The 18306-nt window shown below is 38.9% G+C and overlaps 1 protein-coding gene across 2 annotated transcripts in view; it reads right to left on the bottom strand.

Annotated features, from left to right (window-relative positions):
• GNAS (GNAS complex locus) overlaps positions 1-18306 on the bottom strand; it is a 175739-nt gene that overhangs the window by 55066 nt on the left and 102367 nt on the right. For both annotated transcript variants that reach the window (XM_068913099.1, XM_068913100.1), the window contains exons 3-4: positions 13100-13154; positions 12899-13018 (exon numbers count right to left, since the gene is read on the bottom strand). In XM_068913099.1, coding sequence (XP_068769200.1) covers positions 12899-13018; positions 13100-13154 — 175 coding nt within the window. The remainder of the gene's footprint in view (positions 1-12898; positions 13019-13099; positions 13155-18306) is intronic.

The raw sequence follows: 18306 nt of genomic DNA, 5'->3' as shown, positions 1-18306 counted from the left end.
GCGATAGTTTAGCTGTGTGCTTACAAAGAAGGATTACTATTTCTGATCAGAAATCTACTTTAAAAATCTAATTTATATCCTTCACCCCCTATTTTAAGTACATCAAAATCCAGTTTCATTTAGTTGTTTTTTCTGAACCCAAGCAAAGAAACAGTGATATACACTGTACACCTACAGTGATATACAAAATATAATTAAATAAAGAAAGAAATAAAATTATTCTCCACTGGAGATGCTTTTATTGATCTCATCAAAAGCAATGAAAAAGGCTGGAAGGTTTCTAGGAACGCCGACTTTCCAAAACCCCGCCAACCTGCTGGTTTTCTGCAAAGCGGGACGCCACTGGAAAAGACATGGAGCGAGCACACGTGGATTTAGGGGAGCAGGTACCCGAGCAGAGCTAGACAGTGACGAGCCCAAGGGATGGGCGAACGGCTCGCGCGGAGTGACTGGCGTGGGCCAAGGCTCAGGGACACGCACCGGGCAGCTGCCTCGTGTGCCCATGCACCCGCCTTGAAGTCACTTGTTGGGAAACCACAGACAGTTGTATGCAAAACGGTAATTTTGCCCAATTTTGCAGTGCTACAGTATATCGTATTTTGTACTGGAATGATGAAAAACAACTTTAAATTTAGCATGGAGGGACGTCTGGGAAAATGTTTTCGACGTGTAAGTGAAAATGCTTAATCAGCATTTAAATTCCTCTTCAAAACAAATAGCCTTTTAATCTAAGAGCATTAGCAATACTTAACAATTCAAAAAGGAAAAGTGTTTTGTTGGGCTATACACAGAGTTTGGAACCCTAAATATGGTAGGATAAGAATATTTCAAAGAATCAAAATGTAAAATTGACCACAGTACTTTTTACTTTTTCCTTGTAGCTACCTTCATGCTAATCTGAACTCATCTTTCAGTCACCTGAGACAATTAAATTAAATTAAAATTCCACATTCATGATTTTTCAGAGGTATGTTTACCACCACACTTCCTAGCCTTTGTAAGTTACAACAACTTTTTGCCCAAAAGGCTTTTTTTTTTTAATTGCCCAAAAGACATGTCCAAAGGGCAATCTGCAAATTGCCTATGTTCTCTCTTCCAACAGTTGCAATGCCCTGCAGGCTCGGAGGGGAAATTTTATTTAACCTATGCATACAGTAATATTTTGTGATAGTCTCTTACTGTGACCAAAACCAGAAAAAGCTTAAGAATTTCTGTATTAAATTTATGCCTATTTACTGTTTAATTCAGTTGACAGCACTTTTATTTCAACATCAATTGAATTACTCTGTTCTTGTACCTTAAAAATGCTGCTCCAAGGAAAGCAAAAGAAGGTGTATCAATAGGAATAAAGTCATAGTTTCTTCAAATGAATTTCTAAATGTGAACTTACGAACCTATAAATACTGTCTGGTGGGAATTTACTGGATAAAAATACAAATGCAAAACAAAGCGTTAGCAATTCCTTTGGACGCTTATTAAAGAAATATTAAAGCAGAATAAAGGCCTTTTTATTTTTGTGCTATAAAAATGACTACACTACAGAAACGATGTGTAGATAATGTCATCACCTAAAAGTTCCGGATGGCAGACGGTCTGATTTACGGAAATACTTCGTGGTTCAGCTGAACTACACAGTGAACTACTGCAGAATTCAAAGGGCACAACTCCTACAATTTTCTAGACGATAATATCTTTACCTCATGACAACATACGTTTTATATAATGCATGTAACAAAACTGAAGAACGTGAACTAATAGCACCTCCATTTTCTCTGCAGTTGGAGGGACCGGGCAAGAGCTGCTCCTGCAGATGCTGCCCCGTCTAAGGACAGGCTCAGGTGCAGCAGGACGTAGCGCAGCAAGCAAGCCGAGAGACGGCCCGCCACAGAGAAGGGCGATGCTTGCCAGTAAAGCTGCTTACACCTTATTCTTCCTCTCATTCCTGTTCACAGAAGTCAGAGGGAGATTAGCTTTTTGGGTTTTTCATTTTTCAATACACATTACTCATAATTCAGTCTGTAAGCGAAAAGCATATATTCTTACTGTTCTTCTGAAAGACTGGCCTAAAAACATGGACTGCTTTACCGAACGCAGGCTTAATGACAATTTATGAAATGCCTGCTTTAAAGATAGCGCTAGCTTTTTTTATTTTTCCACTTTTTTTTTTAAATGTTCTTCAAAAAAAAAAAAAAAAAAAGGTTCCTGACTTTTCTGTTACAAATTAAGCCTTGGGAAAAAAGAAAAAAAAAAATCCTAAAACAAGGTGATAACTAGCAGACAACCTACATTTTGTGACAAGAAGAGAGAGGGACAAGACTTCAGAAAAATCAGCAAAAATCAGTCACCTTCATTACTATAGAACAAGATAAACTGAATTTTATATTAAAGCAAAGATATGTACTGACAACTTAAATTATCTAAATCAAACCTTGACTGTACAATATTTAAATGATATTTCTTGAAGCTTTACGCTCATTAGCTGGCATCCATCAAATGTGCTGATTCCCAGCTATATAGGATCTTTCTATGCTCCTTTGCTAACAAGGGGAATATGGTATAAATGGACGTATGCTGTCTTATATCTTAACAACGCTTTAAAAAGTATTTTTACTCTTTTAGAACTTCACCACTAGATATGAAGTGCCATTTTCTTATCTACTAGACTTTTGTTTTATCCACGAACTTCATACGATTTCCTCTGGAAAGCAAAGTTCCATGAACATGAAGGGAAACAGTGTATCAACTTCGTCTAGGAAATACTTCTAGCTAAAGGCCTATCATAATACGTTAGAAAAAGGAAGCATTTTTTTGTAGCTGGTAAATTAAGTAAATTAAGTCACTACGCGTTCTGCTTTGCGGAAGCAGAGACGCTGTGCTTTCAATGGACACTTTTTCTTCTTTTCAGATTCATTTAAAAAGGTATTCTATTTTTTAATTCCCAATGACAAATTAACGAATGGTAGCAAACTAAATGCACTAGAGGGGTATTTTTTTCTACAGGATGCTACGGATAGTTTTTCACTTCAACAAAGCCCAGATTCCTAGTCAGTGTTTTGAATTTCTGGAAAACTTTGGCAGTCAAAACATATACAGCATGAATATTTTTTACTTCATTTAAATAGCTTTACACTTAGGTGTAAAAAGAAATATCCTCCCATATTAAAGATTTACTGCATATGCACACACTGTTTCTGACTATATATTTTACTAAAAAAACACCTTTTCAAAAAATCGAATTCTCCCTCAGTCAAGATAAAAACCCTCCCCTGAACTACAGGTTCTCCTGAGTAATTCTCAGGAGAAGAGAATTACTCTGTAATTCTTACCGTTTCACGGACCAAAAGCAGCAGGCGCAGCAAAGCGCCCGTTGCCGGCCGCGGCCGCAGCGGATTCGCCTCCCGGCCGCCTCGCCCCACCTCAGCGCTTGCTCTCCCAGGGAACGGCGACCGGCACAGCGGCTGTCAAAAAGGTGCCTCCAAAAATTCACTGGGGAACCTCAGTTTTTTAAATAATATTGGCTCTTTCTTACTGATCAAAATAACCTCTACTCCCCAAATAAGTCAGATACTACTTTACGTATAGTCTCGATAAAACTTCATTTCAATTACTGATGAAAAAAAGCTTTCTGCCAAAGTAGTACCCTTAGTATAAAGCAACGGGCTAGTCCACATCCCAACTAAAACCTCAGGTACAGCAGGCTGAAGTTGAAGAAAAGCTGAAACTGAAAAAGCAGTGAACTTCTACTTTAACCAGACAGGTTGGCACTGTGCGAACTCGCAGGATATTGCTATTCATCTGTAAAAAAGTAGTTCCCTATTATCCACCTGCGCGGACAAAATCAAAGGTTTCCTGAGAGTCATTTGCAGATCTTGAGTAACTACGCATATTTCAAGTAGGAGAAACAGAAATGAGTTAAAGCGTCTGTCTACCTCAGAGTCCCTGGAGCTTGTTAGTATAGAAAACCTCTTTAATTAATCAGTATTCAAGAATTTATTTCTACTACTAAAGGATAGGGAAAACAGCTTTGTTTCAGTCTTGTTAAGCTCTGATCAGGTAAACAGACTGAACTGGACTATGTGCAAGTCCATGCAGAAGGAACTGCTCTGTGAAGATAAGATCATGGAGACTTAAACGAGAGTAAGTAAAGACTATTTCAGGGGCTCTAGTATTACATCACTTCCCTGATCTTGTCTATAATATTTCCCATTCCTTTTTATTGCCACATTCTTGCATTAAAATCCTTTGCAAAACCACTTGCTTTTTTTTAAAATCAGTTTTACACCTCAAGATGCTTAAATAAATGTCCAAGATACACACATTACCTCTGTTTTCACAGATGAAAAGACATATAGGGTAGAAAAAAAAGTATACAGGACAGAAAAGCGACTTGCCCAGAAGAGCAGCAGCCCCAGAGGTGGTTGCTGCGACAGCTGCCCAGTCCCCAGGGGATTACACAGGCCCCCCGGGAAACCGGCCGTCTCCTGGCTTCCGGCGGGCACGGCCGGCACAGACAGCGTTTCTCCTTCTTCCACCCCGCCAAACCTGTGACATTTGAGATAGGGACACTTTGGGGAGCGACAAGAGCCCCAGTTCGCACCTTTTCTTCCTCAGGCTATATTTTCTCGTTATTTCCTTGAGGGTTGCCGTGCCAAAACCATTTCAAGGAATTCCCACCCCACCTCCGACCCAGCTGCTCTAACGTTACCACCTGGCACCACGACTTGTACCACCTGGGTTGCACCAAACCGTCTACGGGCCACGTCATAAACCAGGCCTCAAAGCTGTTAAAAATAACCTCCCCAAAATAGAAGAGACGGAGGAAGGGTTACTCGGGTTATTTTTAACCCGGATCAGTTCAATGGGCTGCTTTACTATGGGGAGCCAATGGAAGGTTTTTTGGGGGCAAGCGAGAGCGCCCGGGACGGTGCGAGGGGAGAGGGAACGATGGCTGCGGCCAGCCGGGGAGTCGAGTGGCCTTTGAGGCTGCAGCCAGTGGGGGGGAAAACCAGCCTCAAAGCCACCAAGCAGAAACCATAGTAAAACTATTCAGCAGCACTGGCAGTGGGAGAGTCAAAATAACTACAACGGAGCAGTGTAATAAAAAATAAACTGGGACCAAAAAACCTGCAGACAATTTCACCAGCAGCCCACCCTAAAAATCTACCCCTTCTCCTCTAAATATATATTCTCCTTGATCTGGAGAGCCATACACCAGAGCAATTCCACAATTATTTCTTACTCTAAGAGCTAACATTCGGGTTTTACTACGTTTTGAATGCAACCTTTCCAAAGTTATTATGGCATTTTCAGGAGATACATCTGACTCATCTGAGTCCAGATCAATTAAAAATAGGCAGTGGTAAATAGTGCTCTGTTTCTTTGAATATTTTATTAAAACCAGAGAATTATAAAGGGAGTATGACCCAAAATAAATAGACTTTATTTGGCAGCTTGGTTCACATTGGTTGATCGTGGAAAGAAAAACGCTCACATAACGAGAGCATTTCCTTTCCCTCTTCCCAAAAGTAAGAGCAAAAAGAAAAGGACGAGAAAGAGGCCACTATTATAGTTGGTACTAGGGATGGAGAAAATATCCTAACCACTGTCTGGTATGCAGAACAGGAATAAAAACACCATCACTAATCCAACATCACCCTATATTTGAAACAGATATAGAGCTAGTCAGAACGATCAAAAATCCTTAGGAATTTTGGCTGGAGTTGATTTCTGACGTTCAAAATACAGAGGTACAACTGTGTATTACCTGCATCACCATGCATCAAAGGACAACAGTGATGGAAAACCCATTTGAATCCCTCAGCTATGAGCATCATTTGCTTTTATTTTGCATTTTACTTCATGGAAAAGTGGCAACAACCGCCTCAAATTTTGATTTGAGAGGTCTTTGCTCTTAAAAACCACGCTGTCCCTGTAAAGCACATGTTAGTTTGGTGACACAGAAAATTAAAGAGTAAAATTTAATCCTAGGAGATTTAGCTAGAATGAGATACCTAAAAAAGCACTTCTGGCACAAACTCAGGTAAGATCTTAAAATGCTCAAACAAACCAACTTTTCTACTTGTTTCATCAGAAAGTCTCACAGATGAGCATAGTTCATCTCTTAATTTATAAACCATCTACAAATTTATTTGGCTTAATATTATTTATAATTCTAAAACACAAGCCCCGCAGCAGTAATTCCAGTGTGCCTTCAGATTTGAACCAATAAATCCACAGAGAAAGATTACTACCTCATTTCTGAGGCTTTAACTAATGCACACTTACAATCAGCTTGATTATTATAATTAAATTCTTCAGCTATCTCAGCTGCGTTCAGTTTGATTAACTCGGTATCTTTTTCCTCCAACTTCCTTTTTCCTTGCTTAAACTAATCATACTGGTCAGTGGCAATTTAACAGCATGATAAAAACTCAACTTGAATAAAAGGTAATGATAATGGCCTCCCTTAAAAAAGATAATCTTCCATAAAGAACTGGCACTACCATGTTTTAGAAAAAACAGAGTTGAAGTCTCAGTACTTCTCTGTGCAGGGCATGATCTCTCCCTTATTCTCAGTGCTCATTCAAACTGTCAGGGGTAGACTTCTTTGGCAAGACTTAATCATTGAACGTCCAGTCATCTTAGCAAGATGTTCCCAACGCTGTGAACAGAATAATAACCGCAATATTTACCAGCGCTATGCACAGTAACATTAGATTCTGCATAGCCCGTCAGAGTTCTGCTATTTCTGTTCTGCCCTGCTCCGCCTAAGAAAAAGACTATGCAATAAACCTAATAATAATAAGGATAGACTGTACACCAGAGAGAGGAGAAGTATTTGGCAAAACTAAATCAGAACAGCATTCTATCACCCCTGAAGATACTACGCCCTCATGCTATTTTAGAAGTCCACAATGAGCTAAGGCAGAAAATACTTCACATAAAAACAAGAACTTACGATTCAGTTGTTTTGCCTGGAATGTTACTAATGAGCATTCTCCGCAGGTTTTCAACATACCTGGCTTCCTACCCTTAGAAATACTAAGATTTTAGGTGATTTACATTCCCACGTTCCAAAACAAAACTTTTCACCAGGTACCTATGCAAAATCCTCTTACATGACTTACACCAGTCCACAGCTATTTTACCACCATCACTAATATTTCTCCAGACAGCATAAACAACGCTAGGAAAACATCCTATTTGCAGTTTGAAACTGTGCTTACATCTTTTTCTTTTATTTCCTGTTGATTTTTCCAGCAGTAGAGGTGTCAGATAATGACTTTCTATTTTCATGCAATCTCAACCAATACGGCTATGCCAGAAGATGCGCATAGTGCAGAGTGATTGCACGCTCTGAAACTCGCCCTTTAAATAATTTCTGACATGGCCATTTCTAACCTCCAAGTAGCCTCTATTCTTCACTCTAGAAAAACCTCTTTCTTCACAAGAAGGTGTCACCTTTACTTCCTCTAACACACTGATTTTATGACATTGAACAAATATTTCCAGCCAGCTGTACTTTCACATTTCAGGTTACTGTACTGAAATTGTCAGACTCTTTGAAGCTCTTGACACATTTTCATTCGGTAAGTAAAAGCAAATTTCTCAGAACTGACTGAAAAACAGAAAGTGATATTCATTATAAACAGTTAAGATCAGGAGATATGATACTAAAGCAATTATATATGCAGTGTTCTTAATATTTAATATAAACATACACACACACACACACACACTTTTTACATATTATATATATATATATATACAGTGCAGTTGAAGGATGGATAATAGTTCTTCTTTGGGGGAATTAAAAGTGGAAAATGATCACTGCATAAAATTCGAAGACGCGTTCCCATCCAAGAATGTATGTTAGCACTTGTGGGTTTTTGCGCTCATCTAAAGGATTGAATATCATTCTTGCACAAGTGTAACTTTATTTGTATTCTTACTTAAAATCTAACCAATCTTTTCAAATGCTTCTGTATAACTAATTAGAATCTGCTATACTGTACAGCTATTTAGATTTTTTGTGTTCAGATATTCTATTTCCTCACCGACACACAGGACGTGTGTGTGTTGATAGAGATCTAGGACTTGCAGATGGACTGAAAACATTTCATGGGCTTGTTCCATGGCTACTGCATGGGACTCCTGCAATTTCTTAGGCTGAATCAGCATAACTTCATGAAAGTAAAAAGGCTCTCCAGCCTTTATCAATCTCTTCAGTCAAATTTTGGTTTTCCTTTTTTCAAACTTACATTCAAATTTTAGAAACTGCCTGCTGAAAACATACCCAAGACAAGACAAACCGGACCATCAACTCTTCAAAATACTGGTTTATTTTGCAAGAGTGAAATAAAAAAAAGGCTAAAAATCTATTAAATACTGCAATGCTTTAAATCGTCAGCATGCAGAGAGAAGTCCTTTCAGTAAGCACTGTCTTCCTTCCTCCATATGCTACGACTTGTATTCAAAAAATTTAATTGCCTAATATCAAGTGTACTGAATTAGAAGTCTCCAACATATTAATTTTTCAGTTTTAAAGAGAATGTTTAATCTAGCATTGCACTGTATCAACATTATTTTTAATACATTTTTTTCATGTAACACTGTATACTCTACAGAAATGACACACATTTCCTAGAAACGTGGGCTTGCAAAGCAAGCAGATGGAGTCGCAGAAGAAGAAAAGAATTACAACGGCAGAATACAGAAGTTGCTATTTGAATCCCAGAGAGATGCAGAGCCAGATCCCTACGCTACCGTCACAGTGTTGTAAAGCTACTACCTTTATGCTTCCTTTAGTCTTTCTTCTGCCTTTCACATCACGCTGGACTTCATGATGAGGAAACATTAATTCTAGCCCTGCTTGTACAACAGATAATTTTGAAGTCTTTGGAGAGTATTTTAAACTTTTTCCTTCACGCACGTGAGACAAATGAGGCCTCTTATATTCTAAAGAAAAACTTCTCTAGTTGGAAAAGAAATTAGGTAGTCTGAGTACAATTTAAAACAACCAAAGAAAATCCAAATAAAACAGGAAAACACAAAACCAGTACTAAATGCCGTTTGATTTTGAACCAGTGCTTAGAACCATCGCTTTCTGGACAGCTTGGTAAACTAACGTTTAGAGGAACACGAATGGGAGTTGAAGACGATTAAAAAGGCCTCGTAGCCCTCAAAGAACATCTCCTCTCTACATGGCTCTCCTGCCTCCCTATTTCTTCTTCCTGTTCTCACTAAGCAGAGAAGAGCAGCACCAGACAGTACTGAGGGAAGTATGGCCTCATAACAGCCGAAATAGGATTCCTCACCCAGAAAAGAGAGAGACAGAAAGCAAGTCCTAAAACTCAACACAAACAGTATTACATACCCGCTAAATAGCACTAAAAAAATCCCCCGCCTTTCTTTTGCATTAATAACCCATATAGGGAGCAGTTCAGCTGCCAGTTCATGAAACTCTCCCATCAGAGCATTGCAGGAGATGGTAGGGAATCAGTTGTTTCAGTATTTCACTGCTTTTCTCCCCAAGAGCACGCTGACTAGCCACTTCCAGGAAATTCTGCCACGGCTGCGTTACACGCGTTCACTGGCGGCACGAGGCGCGGCGGGACGGAAAGGGAACCCTTCCCTTCAGGTCCCCTCTCCCCCGACTCTGCCAAAATCCTGCTGGTGTCTCTGGTTAAAAATCACGCACTACAGAAAAAACACAGCTAGCTGGCTAGTATCTGATATAAACTAGGATAGTCAGGCACAAACAAAAAATGTAAATAGTTAACTTAATTTCAGCATCTCTCGTTCTTTTCTGACTGTCGAAGGCTTCACTTTTATTTTAAATTTACTTTCATTTTAAAGTTCTGAGTACATATATTACAATATATACCCGGTGGAACTTACCGCAGCACATGCAGAACAGTGACCTGGCAATAGGTGCAACCACATGAATGAACTGGACATTGTTTTGTTAAACAACATTAAACATATAGTGAAGAGTTACTTCGCTGTAATGCATAACTAGTATAAGGCTATTCTTTCCACTTAGAGAAGATTATAGATCAATTAAAAGCATTTTATTCAAAAAATAACAAAGTTAACATGGACCTTGTATTTCACGTACTGTGAACTGAGAGTTGGCATCCAGGGGCATTCGGGACCTTAGCTTGATTTAATACACATAAAATTAACATGCAGGTTCAATTTTTCAGGTGCCAGAGAACTATAACCTATATTCAGATAAACTCAGAAATTAGAGACGTTTTAGCTTGTATCATCACTGAGGACAGACAGGCAAAAATACTCCTTCAAAATCAGTGGCTACTGGATATCCAGTTCAAAACCTCAACCCTACAAACATTTACCTGTGAAATACTTAACCTTAATCTTGCCCACGAAACTTGCCATTAGCCAAAGTTAAGCACGTAGCTAAACCTCTGTAGACTCGGGGCTTAAAATTCTAACGCTCTACTTTTACTCCAGGAAAGAAAAACTACTTTCATTGACTGCTACTCATTGTAACTGCTCTTATTCCTGCAGTTGTGTGCCATTCGACACATCATCTTCAAAGACTCCTCTCTAGACTTGAGATCATTTACAGGACCGGCAAGAATCTCTCTTCTCTTCAGACACCACCAACACGGCACGTAACATAGCACAGATCACCTAGTGATGGTCACCTACACTGGGAAGCTCTGTCCACTTTGCATCCTGCAGTCGCTCCGGCCCAGGGATCCCTGACCATGTCACACATGTCACAGGACAGGTGAGTGCAAACACTGCTGCGGGCAGCTTGCTGCAGTCCCTAATACATTTCACCTTACGAGAGTATCAGGCTATTACTGATTCCTGAGAAACAGTTCTTTTCTCTGAAGAGATATGGCTAGAAGCCAGGCTGCTGGCTTTCATGCTTCCCTGCTAGCAAATACTACCTACAAGAAGGCCTCCACCTTGATTAGGAAGGGTTTTGCTCTGTAATTCATACTGAATATTCATTTTTACATCAAACACGTGCAAAATACTTTTTCCACCTGGAAAAAGCCCCTACCAACACAAAGCTGAAAGAGGAGAAATCATTTCAGATTGAAAAGGTCAGATCTCTTCATTATTCTTCAGTGCATGTTCGCATGACTTGAACTAACACACACGTATACAGGCTGGGCTTAGTCCTTACCACTACACTACTACCCCTTGCTTCCAGGGACAAAATACACACAAAATCACTGCAGTCCCGTTGAATGTGTCTCTCTGAGATGCAAGAGAAAAATCAAGTATTACAGTTAAGAGATAGGTCACAGGAATTAGTAAGGACATTGTTACAGATCACAACCTGAACTATCACAAAACAATGGGCAGTGCGAGAGCTGCAGGCACCCAGCCAACTCCAGAGCACACAGGGTGGAGTAAGGAGTTGCTGTCTTCTCTCTCGAATATTCTCCTAAAACTATCTTCAGAACATGAACTTCTTTGCCCTCACCCCCTCCAAAAAGGGAGACTGTTTATGAAGGGACCAAATGGTCTCGTGCATAACTGTAACAGAACTGCCGAAATCGAAGCGGTGTCAAGTCAAAAACTCAAAACGGACCAATTTATTTAAGATTCTTTAGGCTGAAATGATTCATATCCTACTTTATGGGCTACAGAATAACAACTCTTCCCCTTCTCCATCAACTTTCTGAGTTTGTTACGCTTTGAAAATTACTGGACTGGAAGATCACACTGCCAGTGTTTCCATCTAAGTGCTACTACTAAGTGACTTCTCCCTTGTACACAAGGTACTTCTTTTTTAGGCACTTCTTTTTTTTTTTTTAAATAAAGGCTGATGGAAGCAGAGAAATTCGCAGAAGTGGCAACAGTTGCAGAAGGTAACTGTCAGCCTAGCTTGTTCAATAATGCTTATAAATCAGAGTTACCAAAACCTTGCTGAGTGCAAGCTATCCCGCACTGGATTACTATTCGAACTTGCACTTTCCTTTCAAGCATCTGGCGCTGACCACTGCTGGAAACAAAACTGTGGTGTAAACGGGTCGTGATTTTGACACAACACAACAATTCCTGCCCTCAGCCCTCTAGGGCATTGCAGAGGGAGAGAGAAAGAGAGAATACAACCTTGAAATCACACTACTGTATTATTACAACCGTGAGGTACTACACAGTAATTCATAAAAGTATCTTCCTCCTCCTTCTTTTTATTTCTTTTTTATTTTATTTTATTTTATTTTTTTGGAAGAGTTCAGTGGTTGCAAATTGTATTTTCCTGGGCTCCTCCTGCTACTTGCCTGGTTGCGATAGAGTAGAAGCTAGTCACACTGGGTGGACACAGAGCTGTATCGTCAAACAAATACTTTTACTTTCTGCATGTACTCTGGGGCCGCTGGGATTCTGAATCATTAACTAGCACCGGGAGGGTCATGGGCAAGGACACACTATGTGGAAGCTTCACAGAAATTCTGGCTGACGGAGCTGTCACAGAGCACGCCTGAATCAGCAAGAAAACCCTACTATTCTTCCAAAAGAGAGAGAAATACAATATCTCTAACTGCCGGCTAGTCACCACTGACTGCTGTGTGTATCTTCACCCTTTCTGGGCAGGGCAATTCCCAGCAATATCCAGACACCGCAGCCAGCGCTGCCCATCGCAACTAGCTGAGTATCTCAGTAGGGCGTACGGAAGGAGACAAGGGTTTCTGTATTCCCGAAGGATCACTGTGAATATTTTAGCTGTGTCGCTACACACTTTGTTTGATTAGCACTTACTCAAGACACCTACCGTAGCAATTCCCAAAGAGCAGCACTGTTTTTGTAAATAGTTATTACAGCAGGGTGAAAAATAATCATTTGCAAAAAAAAAAAAAAAAAAAAAAAAAAGCATGATTGTAGCCAATTAGAATTATTTACTTACTGGTGGGAAATCAAAGTCTATCTGGTTAGCTAAATTTAAGATGTAGTCGATTCGAAACTGGTTCTCTGGATTGGCTAGTTCAACTGGAGGTGCCAAATTGCCCATTGCCGTCACTATTGTCTGCAGAGAGAAAAAAATTGTTACAGAGTGTGCTTGAGCAGCTGGCTTTGAACACTTAAAAACAGTGGCTTGTGAGCTTACCTCTATAGCTTCTTTAATATTGTTTTTAATATCCTGAATTTTCATTTTCTTCTCCCTGCAACCAAAAAATATATAATTGAATTTATAAGCTATAAAAGCAGAAAATCTTTCTGAAGTAGAACACAAATAAGAAAGTATTCTATCGAAACCATACTGTTAACATTGACTAAACTACTCTTAGTCACTGAACACTTTTGTAGACAGACTCAATTAAATATCTCGCAACTTGTCTATTTAATAGCATCTATATGTATTCAAAAGTCAGTAACTAATTAGGCTTAAATAAAAACTTACTGCAGTCTTAGACAGAACGGAACAAGGACATTCTGCAAAATCAAGCAGATTTTGATTCACTTGAAAGTAAAATACTAGAAATACCTGGAAATTTTCTTAAAAAGCACAAACTGGAAATAAATAGAAAAAAAAAAAAACCCAAACATGTAACTTACCAAAAGTAGAAACAAGTGAAAAGCAACCAAAGCACCTCAAGGTACACAGAAATTAAAGCATGAAAACAATGTCAGAGCAGAAGAAGCTAGAGCAAAGAATTCAACCTGACAGAGACATTCAAACCAGCAGTTTGGACATAATACCTAAAACAAATAATAAAGGGCTAATCTAGATTTGTAAAATTACCTTTTAACTACAAGCAGAGTAGGCTAGAAAAGCACTCTTCATACTGTATATGAGCACTTTCATTTGGGATTAACAGCAGCCAAATTAAAAGGCGTAACAGGCTCAAGCAAGCTGAAGTGTAAACTACTGCCTCTACTGTATTTGTGTTGGTTTTTTCTGCATTCAGTTTGCAAATCTAACAGGAGCGATTTTCAGTGCTAAATATGGCAATCACATGAAATGCATAGTCAAACATTTGGTATAACCAGGGATTAGTATCCTAAAGCTACCGCTAGTAGAGAGTTTGTAAACTATAACTTAATTGTAGAGTACTATGACATAATTTTTCACATTGTTAATTTTTTGCTATACACAATACAAAATTATTACTTTGAGGTAAACCAAGTTAGCCATGTAATTACTGCGAAAAAAAACCCAAAAGAAAACTAAATTGTCTCAGTGACCTTTTAATCTTCATTAAATTATGTTATACAAAACACTTTCATTATCTGAATACGTATACCTATTATTTTTAATATTTTTCATTTTGGAAACTCCTGGCATTTTCCAGTACAGTGTCCTGAACAGAGAATTAAGCTGCTACCAGCAAATTTGCTTTTTTTATCCCTTAAAGGCAGTGCTCACGCTTTCCAGCTCACAGACCACAGCCTGAAAACCTCATTTTACTGACTTAAGTAATTTTATTGCAAAAGCTTTTTATTACTTTTCCCTTTTTACAATTATTCACAACCACCAAAACAAAGTGAAACTGAAAGCATATTCACCAATCAAGAATGCAGAAGAACAGCAGAAAAAAACGCAGCGCTTAAGTAAGCGGGCAGACGCAGATGTCCACGAGCAGTGGGAATTCTGGTTATCAAACGAAGGATTAATGCAACTTTGGGAAAAGACGGGGTCAACGAGAACAGCACCGCGCTAGCTGCCCGCTACGCGACATTTTAGACTTGGGGGATCTCGCTGTACGGTCTGCAGCTGCTCGAACGCGATGGCAACGCCAGGTCTGCTCTCGCAGATGGAAAGCAAACAGCAGCATCAAATCATCTCGCTCAGGATGACTTCGCTGCAGTAGAGAATGCGCCTGAACCAGCGGCCGAACGCCGCCGAGCAGAGAAAACGCGCGTCTCCGTGAGCGTCGGCTCCTCGCCACCGACCACCGCGCGCGTTCTCAAGCCTTTTCGGCAGGGCAAGGAGCGTCGGCGAAGCTTGACGGCCAAAGAAAGTGAAACAATCAATAATCGAGCAGATGTAAATTCTTGGTTTCAGTAGGATTCTGGGTCTACCTCCAGACCACCTCATTCCTCACCCGCCGTCTCTGAAAACTACCGGTATTTTGCTTCAGGGATTTGGCTCTGCTGATGGGAACAAGGCAACGAGCCAGGAGAGGCCAGGAGCACTGAACTAAGGAAAACAAATAGGACAGGAAAAAAGGGGAGAAACTGAGGCCTTTTCGCCCTCTTCCTTCTCATCTTCAATCTTTTCTACCGCCCTACGACTTCAGAAACTCCCTACGCCACGTAACAAGACTCAAGGTAGGGGTAAAAAATATTGTACTTTTCAGTTAGTGCATATATGGTTGCAATAACATGTCACATTCTACTTTAAAAAAAAGTTTCTGTATTGAAAACTAAATAACGCTATGAAAGCGGGAAACGTTTATCACTGACAGTGTAAGCAATTTCTCTGGCTTGATTTTGACTCCAATGCTCAGCTAGGTCTTGAACTTAACGAACCTGTGTTTCCACATTCTGCCCTAGTGAAGGCAAAGGGACTACTGATGTGCTTACAAGTTAGGCAAGACACCGGTATTTTTAAAGGATCAAGTAAAAAAAAAAAAAAATCAGTTATGTTAAATGATTGTGCTTTATTCTGGAACATCATTAAAAAGACTGATGTCTAGAAAGTCTTCTATTTTTTTTTTTTTTTTTTTTTAAACTACAGTTATATTCTCTCCCCCAAAACACTTGTGGACAATTTTCATCCTCCAGCCACCAGCAGCACCGTAACGTGATCACAGGCACCAAGCGATGTAAAACTCCAGCCATTAACGAACTGCTTGATAACCATCCTCATCTTTACGACAGGAACACGCGGAGTTCCTATTTCTGGTTTTGTTGCCATGGCCCTATAGCAGGCCCAGTAAACAAGGAATCTTATTACACAGCAATGAACGTATCATGTCGTTTTGTGTTTGTAATGTTTACTAAGTGTAAATTTTCCATGACAATGAGATACTTTATTCTTCTAGAACAGGACACGTTCATCAGTCGTTCATCCAACAGCCGAAACCACCAGTCTAACCATCTTAAAAAAAAAAAAAAAAAGAAAGAAAGAAACTTTGCAACTGATTTTATTCCAGGACTAAGGAAACGCAGAAAATAGAAGCTAACTATTCTTACAGCATGACCTCTGCCCTCCATTTGCACTGCCAGAATTATTTTTCAGAACCACAGCATGTTCCACCTCAAATTTCGAAAAAGTAATTGAACTTTGTTTTCGGCACCCATGAAGGCTGACTGCTTACTGACTGTGCAATCTTCATCTTAGAAATGGATTTTTTCTTTTCTATTTCTTATTCCAAAGTGCTAGCACAACGGCCAAAACTGCAAGAGAAAAAAATAAGCTGGTCTCCCAAAATGTTTTTTTCTCTGGCACAGATTGACTAGAGTAGAAATGCCATCACACTATCATAGCTAGTGAACGACTGATGTCTCTGCAAGCCTGTTATGTATCTTTAGATGCCATGGGTTAATAAGGTCATATTTTTAATCTTGTTTAAAACTTTTGTTTAGGCTGAGTAGGGTAGGCCAAACAAAGTATTAAACTCTATTAAGTTGAGGATTATGAGAAAAATCTTAAATCCTGCTGTTTTCAATATTTAAATGGGCCAAAGAAAAGCTGCACGTAGCTTTCGGGAAAACTAATAATGTCTGTATTAGTTAAAAATTTAACTGTTTAAAATTGACTATTTAACTATTTAAATTTAACAATTTAAAAATGGCATTTTAATTTAAAATAACATGAAATTAGAATGACAGAAAAGATCAGGAAAATCAAATATTCCTGGAAAACAAACCTAATCAGTACTTGGTAAAGAACTTCTCCATCTGTGCCTGTGTTTTACTATAAACGTGGCAACATTTTTAGTGGGACTTTATCAAACCGTATGCAATGAACATCTACCCAAGCAGACTATCAGAACTAATTTAATTTTAACGCTCCTGTCTCATTTACCTTCCAGATAATCTGAATAAGCATTACCGGCAACTTGGAAAAAAATATTTAAAGTTTGAAAAAGCACATTTTAGGAGACCAGCTATTCAACTCGCCCAACATAAACCTCTCGGGTTAGCGAAGGAAAAGAAATAGGTGTTGGAATGAAGGGTCAAAACACAACGTTTTAAAAGAATTAAGAAAAACATAAGAAAATATGTAACCTCGTTGTTCCTAAATTCCTGAAAGAAAAGAAGTTTGAACTTGTTGGTTGATCGAATATTCAGTATTTACTGCTTAAGAAGCCATATACTTCACTGCAAAACGCTATAGAATAGGCAGAGTTTTCATGAGATTAAGAATAAAAATACAAAGAACTACTCAATTTTAAAACAGAGTAGAGTATTTTACTTCATTTTCTCTAGTGAAAATTAGATATGTTTTATGAACAGAAAGGAGACATGTCTTCAAACCCTACACATCGGCAATAAGAGCTACAAAAAACCCCCCAAGCCTGCAGAGCAAGAAGCAACAACAACAACAACAAGCAGCACAATTTTTCCTTTAGAAGGAAAGACAGCCATGACAACATCACTATAATTTCAAGATATACAAATTATCTAAGTTAGGGGAAACTGTAACTTAGTAAGGGGAAACCCTGCCCACATTTCCCCCAAATCCAGGGATTACTCAGGAAGTGCCATGGTTTAAGCATAAGAATATTTTAGGAACCTGACATTAGACAGGCTGAAAGAACACTGAAGAGCTGAATTTAATGCCGTGGGATGAACTATTTCAGTAAAAAAAACTCTGATCAGATAACATGTAACAGAAGAAGGCTTTTAACGAGGGTAAATTATGATTGCCAGTTAATCCCAGTATGAAGATGGCCTCAAGCAGGAAGATACCCTGGAACATGAGTACTTAAGGCTTTTTTAATGTGAATACAAAATATTTACACATTATTAGCATATTGCTTATATAAATGCTAACATTCATTTTAGAAAAATAGTTTTAGAAAAATAGTTTCGTTTAGTTTTTTCTTTCTCAGTTTGTCTTTTAATATGTGATTTCACAAGTATACCCTTAGCATGATAGATAATGCCGAGTAATGGTTTGCAATTTAATACCGTGCATACATGATTTCAGCACAAGCAAGCTTGTCTGGTATCCTGAAGAGTGTCTACCAGCTTGGACACAGTATATCATGCGACACATGGACTCCTACTTAAAATAACTGCCTCTTCATTATGTAACAACCCCCAAATACGATGTTAAAATCTTCTTTATTAATTATGATGCCAACATACTGTAGTTTTAAGGATTCACAGTATTTATCGACCATTGCAAATACTACAAAA

The sequence above is a fragment of the Struthio camelus genome, chromosome 18 (assembly GCF_040807025.1).
Source record: "Struthio camelus isolate bStrCam1 chromosome 18, bStrCam1.hap1, whole genome shotgun sequence".
Lineage (NCBI taxonomy): Eukaryota > Metazoa > Chordata > Aves > Struthioniformes > Struthionidae > Struthio > Struthio camelus.
This window is presented reverse-complemented; position numbering and strand designations above follow the sequence as displayed.